The sequence below is a fragment of the Vanacampus margaritifer genome, chromosome 8, assembly GCF_051991255.1.
Source record: "Vanacampus margaritifer isolate UIUO_Vmar chromosome 8, RoL_Vmar_1.0, whole genome shotgun sequence".
Taxonomy (NCBI): Eukaryota; Metazoa; Chordata; class Actinopteri; order Syngnathiformes; family Syngnathidae; genus Vanacampus; species Vanacampus margaritifer.
Genome location: NC_135439.1, coordinates 5,115,001 through 5,124,818, shown reverse-complemented (window position 1 = coordinate 5,124,818; position 9,818 = coordinate 5,115,001). Strand labels below are relative to the sequence as shown.

General features: G+C 39.7%; 1 protein-coding gene across 1 annotated transcript in view; it reads left to right on the top strand.

The window, feature by feature from the left end:
• The first annotated feature begins 1,966 nt into the window (after positions 1–1,966).
• Positions 1,967–9,818, top strand: part of padi2 (peptidyl arginine deiminase, type II) — a 17,391-nt gene continuing 9,539 nt past the window's right edge. Inside the window, exons 1-9 of the mRNA XM_077573675.1 lie at positions 1,967–2,110; positions 5,132–5,303; positions 5,868–5,937; positions 6,040–6,101; positions 6,713–6,830; positions 7,691–7,840; positions 7,920–8,095; positions 8,858–8,961; positions 9,047–9,158. Of these exons, the coding sequence (XP_077429801.1) occupies positions 2,019–2,110; positions 5,132–5,303; positions 5,868–5,937; positions 6,040–6,101; positions 6,713–6,830; positions 7,691–7,840; positions 7,920–8,095; positions 8,858–8,961; positions 9,047–9,158 (1,056 nt within the window). The 5' untranslated portion in view covers positions 1,967–2,018. The remainder of the gene's footprint in view (positions 2,111–5,131; positions 5,304–5,867; positions 5,938–6,039; positions 6,102–6,712; positions 6,831–7,690; positions 7,841–7,919; positions 8,096–8,857; positions 8,962–9,046; positions 9,159–9,818) is intronic.

The following is a 9,818-nucleotide window of genomic DNA, read 5'->3' as shown; positions in this document are numbered from 1 at the left end:
CACTTACCAATTTACAGTTAAAACAAGGAAAACAAACAATTCAATCAATTGAAGTCTGGAATTCCTGCCCAAACAAATGTGTTTTCCTTTTTTTTTTATGTCTACAAAAGAGGCAGCTCACATCTCAAATGCAACAGCATTCTACAAATTTGTGGACTTTTCACCTTGGACCGTGTAAGCGATGGGACTGCAAGTAAAAGACATCTGTAGTAGTCACCTAAGGACAAAAAAATTGCTACCAAATCCAATCGTATGTAAGAGTCTGAGGGCTCTAGAAGTGACTAGTCTTCAAATGTGTGTATCATATATGATTTTTTTCAAGGGGGCAAATGTTTTAATTTGAACTAAAGCATCACCTTCACTGGCACAGTAGAATGGAAAGCAAAATAAAGCAAACCTATGTAACATCTGTCAAACAAACGCAAAACCTCAACCGCAGAATTAAAGTCATTAATGCATCCAATTTATTTCACAGCTAAAAAAAAATGAAGAATACAAAATAAAGTGAGGGTGTGCCTTAAGGGCATACAGAATGACTCCACCTTGCTCATATTACAACCTGCAAAAACAAGCTCTCCTCACATAAGCAGTTAACAGTCCACCAAACGGCAAGCACCACCACCCGTCATGTCTCGACAAACCTCTACAATCGATTCTTTTTGCATGAAGACAGAATATCAACGCACTCTTCGTTTGGACACAGAAAGCGTCCAGAAAGTGCTCTACGTGCTGGGGACCACTTTGAAGGCAAACCTAGGCAGGTAAGCTGTAGGTGTGAATGTTGGATTACAGACACCGTTCTCGTTAAAAAATGAATGCTCTCTGCATGTTTTCATTTGTGAATTTTTATTTATTTTTTCCTCCCGACATTCCCAACTTGCCATTATCTCTATGCACTAGCGCAGAGATACATTATTTATATTGTCCGATGTTCTGTTTTTTTTTTTTTAAACTAAACTACAAAATGACGTAAAAATCTGTGTGATTCATGTGAATTATATTGGAGATTCTTTTTTCAAGTTGGGGCATGTTGCACAGCAGAATTTGTGCTTACAAAGTAAAAAAAAAAAAAAAAAAGGACTGTATGCACCGATATCAGTATTGGTATCGTTTTCAATTATCAATGTCAATGAAAAAAAATGCTCCGATGCTATTACACCAAACTGTTCAAACTGAGACATCACGTAGAGTAACTGAACTGCCCGAGAAAAAACATGGGAGTTGGATGTTAAAATGTTAGTAATGACAAGTTGTCACTATTATATGCATTCTGGAAGAAAAGTGATAGTGGTGCATATTTATAAAAAAATAAAAAATAAAATAAAATAAAAAAACTGGCACATGCCCTGCTACCGCAAAGGCCAAAGCAATAATATAATTACTCTGGCACCATATTGTGACATTTTGGCGTCGAAATAAGAAACTGAATTGACATAAAAGAAGGGATTTGCCGGCGATCATCATGTCTGCAACCCTTGCAGTTATTGTGGCATACACAAAAAGCCTGCTAACCAGTTTGCCAAGTTTGGTCACCTGAACTTCAGTAGCGGATTACTATTTGATTTCCTAACACTGTATATTTACATTACTTAACATCAAGTGAAAGTCGACCCGGAAAGAATCCACTTCCAACTTTAGCGCCATCTGCTGGATATGGGAGTGTGCCAGTGAGTGTCCCACTAATGCCATTGCACACAATGCTCTAATATGCACAAACAATAAACAAGCACTAAATGCACATTACATTAATATCCAATTATAGTGTAGTGTTGGAAAACACTATTTAAGCCAGAAAGCGAACGAGATGGATATAAGTAAAACATATGGTGGGGGGGGGGGGGGGGGGGTCTGTCACATGACCAGGGGGACGGAGTCAAATCCACTCGTCTGACCAATCACAGCCCAGGGTTTAACTCCAGGCTTGTTCCAGCCTTTACTAGTCACTTATTGAGTTTAGGGAGGGGGCGGACGGTCCAGTCCGAGGAGAGACACCTGGACTGAGTGTACCGGCAGGAGCCATGATTCGCCCCCGCACCCTCAGAGTAGATTATGATAAAAGTGCAAACGTTGTATGTGTGGTTGGCTCTACGCTTCGCGTGGCCTTGAACAGGTAGGTCAGAAAAAAACAACTCCATAAAATCATAGGCAGTTTTGACACTTGTTTAAAATGTTTGTAATTGATGTTGTCATGCACACGTGATGCGATCCAATAACAAGAGCTGTGTGTGTTTATATAAAGATAATGTTAGTTGTTTTTTTATTTGGTTGCTTTTTGAACACCTGATACCGTGGTGTAGTTTGCATACTGTATCACATGACAGCTGTTGCATTTTGGTTTCCTAGTTACACGTTAGAAACAGGCCAATAATCCGAATGACTGGGAGTATTGTAGAACACCTTAGGTACCTTAATTAAACAGGAAATGTTTATCAGAAGGCCAATTCTTACCTATTTTCCACATTCGAAATAATTTGGTTTCTCATGCAATATTCGTATTATTATTTTTTAAAGTGAATGCATTTCTAAGAACTTTTTGTTTTTATTTGAACTACCGAAATTAATTTTTTAATTATTATTATTATATATATATTTTTTTACAATAGTCAAATTCATTCAAATACACCTGTAACAAACATTGTAAAATTAGAACCTCTACAACAACAAAAAGGACAAGTTTTTGATGCATCTAGCTGTCATTAGCGATGTTAGGCAGTAACTAATTACTAGTAACGCGTACACTGTAGGTTAGTTACTTTTTACAATAACTAATAACTCAACAATAACTAAAGAGTTACTTTTAATAGTAATGCATTACTTTTTTTTTAAAGTAATCATCAGAGTAATTGAGTTACTTTCAAAATTAAGTAACTAAGTAGTTACTATTTTTTAGTAAAAAGCACAACACTGGTCATTAGATTGTCCAAATTGTAGTGGCAGGTATTACAAGTTGCTTAAAGACTTCTCTAAAATCCAATTTTGGAGGGAGGCTATTATTTGTTTCTTGTTTTTGATGTAAATATGAAATGCGCAGCTAGCTACAAGTCAATACGCAGATGCTGCTGCTGGCGACACAGTAAAACAGGCCGCCTATTGTTGCAGTGCAAACACCAGAGACTTTGTTGTCACATAGAATTGCATCTGCCGTGCCAAACGCCAGCCAACGCAGCACATCCGAGCAGAGACTGGATTACCCACTAAATACAAAATGGTAGGCTAGGGCCGGTGGCGCTGAAAGATATTTCCCTCCATGTGTGTCCCCTCGCCTGCCACTGCCACCGGGCCTGCGTGTCCACACTTGGATATGCATACACGGCAAGTGAGGGCATGTTTAGTTGCGGGAATGTCCCGCGTGGGGGTAATTCCCACCGCAAAACGGCTGCTTCTGGATAAGAGAGAGAAAATTGGGACGGTTGAGTCTGTTGTGCAAACAAGAGGACGCCGAGGCCCTGAAGGTGCCTTGAATCAGGTTTCGCAACAGCGGCTCTTGTTAAACAACCTTGTTTATTTTTGGCAGTCTCATTATCTCTTTGCAATTTGCATACAGTATTAGAGATTATGGAAACTACCTGCCATCCAGAACATTACTTGCACACTTTTCAAATGAGAGCCAAAAGATGTGTCAAAATTTTTGCTTTTGATTGACAGCATCAGGCAGTGCGAGGACCCTTTTGGATTCACTTGAATCCTTTTTCGAGTGTTAGGTTCAGTTTTGACCACGGATAGTGATACATTATGATATGTCAAAACAGTAACAAAGTTAAGTAAAAAGTAAGGCTCGGTTTAAAAAAAAAGAAAAGAAAAATAAATAATCAATATCGAATTTTCCTTTTTGAGCTTGATATCGATCCATAAAACCATGAATCAATTATTTTAATATATCTTTTTACCCATAAATTCATAAAAATATATAATTTTTAAGGCCAATTTTGTTTGTATCTTACTGTTTAAAAAGTATTTTCTTACATTTATGAAAGACCTGACTTATTGCACTTTGAGACAAATCCGAATCTTTTTAATTGATATTTGCAATAACTGAACTTGAATCATGAAAATGTTTTCATCTCATCCTTGCTGATGTCAATGTTGTGTAACACTTAAGTGATTATAACACGTTACTTTCATTAATAAACTAAACTGTATAACCAGTTGCTACCGCTGCAAAATTTAATTAGGAAGTTAATGCTTGTGAAGTTTTCATCACGTCCTTGATTATTTAACTCTTTGACTGCCAAAAACGTTAAATAACGTTTAGTAAAATCCTATGGAGGAGTGCCAAAGACGTTAAAAGATGTTTTTTTTAAAACAGAGGTGAAACTAACCATTTTCTATTGTTGATTACTGAAGAACGGAATAAGGTAGAAACAAACTTTTTTTTCTGATGAAAGATGAGAGTCCAATCTTTCATTTGGTAGTATGTGTGTTTCCATAGTCCAAACACATAATTTTCTGTGGACCTTGAAAGATCAGTCAAAAATGCTTAAATCGGCTGGCACCCACGGCATCCCTTTTCTGAAAACGTCTGGCAGTCAAAGAGTTAAGAAGCGATGTTCCATAATTAATCAATATTGGGTTGGATTTCGAATCAGGGAAAAATCTAAATTGAATCAAAATGAACTCGAATCGATTGAGGAAATTAGAATCGATACCCAGCCCTTGTAAAAAGTCAACCGTCTACTCCCCGCAAAAAAACTATAGTAGCAAACGGTTAAATAGAAAAATGCAAAAACTGGGAAACAAAAGCGCTGCCAAACACGTAGGAAATAAGTAACAGAAATTTTTGGTGCAAGGCTAAACAAACAAAAGCACCATAAAGAAAGGAGAAGCCGGCAAAAAAACGTGGTTTACGGTAATGGGAGGAGGGAGCAGGGAGGGTTGCCAGGAACACAGCGAAACCTCACTGTAAAAGGAGCAGAACAATAAAGGTGCAACAATGAGTGAATCATAACCAGGAGCCAGGAAGGACGAAAACATTGATTGTTCGCTTAAAGGAACAAAACAAACGATTTCTTGGTGCGGGCGCAGGTTTTAAGTCTGGAAGCGGATTATTACCACGAGCTCCCAGCCAGGTGACCCTTGCTCAACTCTTATATCGCTATATCAATAAAGCTGCATTGTCTTGCCTCGTCCACAGGAGCGCGCCTCCCAATTCCAGATTCTTCTCAGTCAAATGCACCCCCAACGTTCAGTACAGCATTGTCCCGCCAACCCAAGTGACCTCTCACCTCTCCCCCATCGGCCTGGATGGAAAGTCAGTGCTGCTCATCTCCATGAGCAGAGCCAGCAAGGATGAGAACGACAGCAAGGTAACAGGACGGGACTGAAGCTACATGTGATGTATTTTTAACTCATTCGCTGCCATTGACGGCTATAGACGTCAAAAATTCATTTGAACCATTTCCATTAGTTTAACTTTTTTCCCTCCCACTTTTGTTAACAAGAGTATGAAAACCTATATTTTTTTTATTGTACATTTAGAACAGATATCAAATTTGTGATTAATCGTGAGTTAACTGATGAAGTCATGCGATTAATTACGCAAAAAAAATAATAATCGCCTGACGCCCCAAATTTTTTATAATCTTTTTTTTAAAATCATGTCAGGCAATAATTAAAAAAAAATCGTAATTAATCACATGACTTCAATAGTTAACTCGCAATTAATTGCAAATTTTATATCTGTTCTAAATGTACAATAAAAAAAAAAATCTAGGTTTTCATACTATTGTTAACAAAAGTGGAATAAAAAAAAAAGAAAAGAAAATAGAAATAGTTCAAATTAATTTTTGACGTGTATAGCCGTCAATGGCAGCGAATGATGACGTTAATACTGACACGTCTAAACCCGCCTTGTGTTTTCATTTTGCAAGCTTACTGTCCGATACTACGGGCAGGATAAGGAAATTTTGAGCAATGCCATCCTGCACCTGACTGCACTTGGTACGCTAAAATATTTAAAAAAAAAAAACACACATATTTGGTTAAGTAATGTGGGTGTATTTCATTTGGATTTAAATGACATGAAACTTGTTCGTCACGCAGAAATCTCTCTTGACGTGGATGCCGACCGAGATGGAATTGTGGAGAAAAACAACCCTAATAAGGTGAGCTTATAACATTACTACTTTGGGCAATTAATGGATATAAACGTCTTTTTTTTTCCTGTCACATATATTGTTCATGTAATGGAACTACAGTATGAAAGTTGTTGCCTGAAATAAATGAAACATGAATGGAAAAAAAAAAAAGAATAAAGGATTAATTTTAACTGAGCTGGCAGTGAATGCGTTTATTAAATTAGCCTGCACTGGATTTGGGCACGTGCCATTTATTTGCAGTGTGGACACAAAGGGTTAATCATCTCTCAGAGTCTCTAGAAATCTCCAAAAACACAATAAATTAAATAAGTAACTACATTTGTTGTAAGGCGTTATAAATAAAATACAAAAATGGTCGCATACTCGCATACATGTGTGTAAAAACCTCTAGGCCAAAACCAGAATGCAAGTCCCAACACGATAACCCGCCTTGAGCTTTAATTACTTAAATTACTTACATTTCAACATCATCCATCTGTTACATGATTTATTGGTTCCCGGAGGTAATTACCAGAACAAGGAATGCCAGAGTAAGTTTACATACAGGGAAAGGGTTATGCAAGTAGAAATAATGATCAAAATACTTCTCCTTTACTGATTTTTACTTTTGTTGTTAGGGGTGTTGGAAGTGGGGCCCCGATGGACACGGAGCCATCCTATTGGTCAACTGCGACTCCGAGCGACGTTATGCCAAGAAACTCGACACCGAGGTGGACTACATCTCCAAGTTGTCTGGTAAAGAAGACGCACCCTCCCCCCCTTTTTTTTTTTTGTACTACATGAGAGCATATTTTGCAAAGCAATGTACATACCTACAAACAGCAGATGGTGCTCAGTTTTGATTGACAGTTGAGGTATTTTTATTGTTGTTGAGGTATTTTTATTGTTGTTTGTAAACTGCACGGCCGCATTGCATCAGACAGTTTCTACTACTCTGATTGGCTGTTTTAACTACAACAAATTATTTTGAGTTAGACTTTTATGCTGATTTAACCCTGGAGAACCCACGGGGTCAAATTTGGCCCCTATAAATTCTGCTACTCAAGTAACAAAGACCTTCTTGTTTTTTTTTTGTTGTTTTTTTTTTAATTACAAATTTAACTTCAAAAGTCCAGAGTGCCACTTCTGACCCCTGCATGGGGCCATCTAGTGGATGAATATTGCACTTACATGAGCCAGAGTGGTGGTGACAAGATGGCTGGCAACATGCTGTTTTGTTGAGCTGGAAATCAATCTTCTCAGCAAACCATCAGATGGTAAAATTATGTTTTTTTTTGTTCATCTATTTCATATCATGTTGCAGAATGCCTAGGAGTGTGTTTTATATATATATTTTGATAAATTAGCAACTCTGAGCTAGTTAAAAAACAAGGGTTAAAATTGAAAAAACATATATTTTGGTGTTCAGTGAACTTATAGCAGTCATTTAATGTATACTTCATAATTTTCCAAAGAAGAAAAGGGTTCTTGGGTTCTCCAGGGGTAAGGTTGTTGCTGCAGTTACCTTTGACCCTATAAAAGGACAAGCACATGGATGGACATGGATGGAAGGGAGGTGTACCTAATGTTGTGGCCTTTATGCGGCCACCATGCAGATCTGCGCGACATGTCCGAGATGGTGCTGCGGACGCGAGGCCCCGCCCAGCTCCCGGACGGCTACAAGCTCACCATGCACATCTCTCAGGGCGACGCGGAAAGCGTCAGGGTTTACAGGTCCAGGCCTCACTTGTACGGCAACTTCCTGTGTGAGTAAAAAAAAAAAAAGGGGGGGGGGGGTTTGTTGTGTGAGTTGCTTGAAGCATCAATCGTGTTTCGTTATTTCAGCCGGAGTATCGGGCGGCTTTACGAAGGTGCTGACCAGCCAGATGTTGTCCGGGCATGTGCCGTACCTCGGGGGTGAAGCCGAGATGAGCTTTTACGTGGAGGGTCTCCGGTTTCCGGACACGGACTTTGACGGGCTCATCACCATCAACCTTAGCCTGCTGGAGCCCATCTGTAGAGTAAGAGCTGCTCGGGTGTAAAGCGATGATATCAAAAGGGATACTTGACTCATTTAGCCATTTTCGCCAGCAAAAAGTTCATATTTGATAACTTCACTATTTTTCATGTACAATTGATACTTTTAAAAACGATTTTTTCCACTGCTGTCATTTGAAGATGACATCACCTCTGCTGAGGAAGTAAGTAACGACCAATCATGGCTCACCTGTTTTCTAGGATCAGCTAAATTAAGCCATGACTGGTCTTGGTCGTTACCGACTTCCTCAGCGCAGGTGATGTCATCTTCAGTTGACAGCAAGTGAACAAATGAGTATTTTATGTTGACGTTACCAAATTCGTCCGTCCGTCCGTCTTCAATTCCGCTTATCCGGGGTCGGGTCGCGGGGGCAGCAGCTTTATCAGGGAAGCCCAGACTTCCCTCTCCCCAGCCACTTCAACCAGCTCCTCCGACGGGATCCCAAGGCGTTCGTTCCCAGGACAGCCGAGAGGCGTAGTCTCTCCAGCGTGTTCCTGGGTCTACCCGGGGCCTCCTGCCGGTAGGACATGCCCGGAACACCTCCCCAGGGAGGCGTCCAGGAGGCATCCGAACCAGATGCCCGAGCCACCTCAACTGGTTCCTCTCAAAGTTACCAAATTTATTCTGGACAAAATATGAACTTTTTCCGTCGCTGCTGAAAATGGCTCAGTGAGTCAACAATCCCTTTAAAGTGGCCCTTTTAAAAACATGTTATTATGAGGCAACTTCTGGGCTATGTTGACAGGGTCTCCCCGAGACCCCCATTTTCACCGACACTGTCACGTTCAGAGTGGCGCCGTGGATCATGACGCCAAACACGCTGCGGCCTGTTGAAGTGTTTGTGTGCAGGTAAGAAAAAAAAACGTTTGAAAAACATATTTTGCAAAAAAAAAGATTGTCTCCAATCTTCTTTTTTTTGCCGCCTGCTGATCAGCACGTCGGATAACTACGGCTTCCTGAAAGGGATGAGGAGTCTCGTGGCGAGAAGCGGCTACAAACTCAACATCTGTCACGAGTATTTGAACAGAGGCGACCGCTGGATGCAAGTAAGATTGTGTTTTTTTTTTAAATTGTGTTTATTCATGTGTAAATCCAATTTCCAACTGTGGCGTCCTTTTAACGTGATCTTCAGCTGCCTGGCAGGCACATCAACAGCCTTAGATTTCGAGTCTTCAGTTAACCTTTTTTTTTTCTTCTTTCTCTGGAGAGCTCAGTATTGTTCATTCGGTAATTTTACCGATTTGGCATGTCATCATCATTGCTCTCTGTTTTTTTTTGTTGTTTTTTTTGTATGTGTATGTGCGTGCGTGCGTATTCATTAGTTCACCTAAAACCTATTAAAAAAAATCCCATACCGTTCACCTAAACCGAACACTTCCAGCCAGAGTCGTGAGGCCGTCAGGAGACCCGAGGAAGGACCAAAGGAAAGTGAAATCCAGCTGGTCTTCAGTTAACCTAACGTACATGTTTTTGGAACGTGGAAGGAAGTTGGAAACATCTCACACAAGCTTTAAGAGAACGCTACACACAAAGTCCAAACCTGAGACTTGAACCCAGGATATCGGTAATGTGAGGCAGACGCTAGGTTACCGTGCTCTCAATTGGTTACTTATTCAAAATAATCCCCCCAAAAAACATTGTCATTATTTTGAGCGTTATTTTCTCCTTTTTAAAGGCACATCTCATCCATTTTGTGTGCAAGCCAT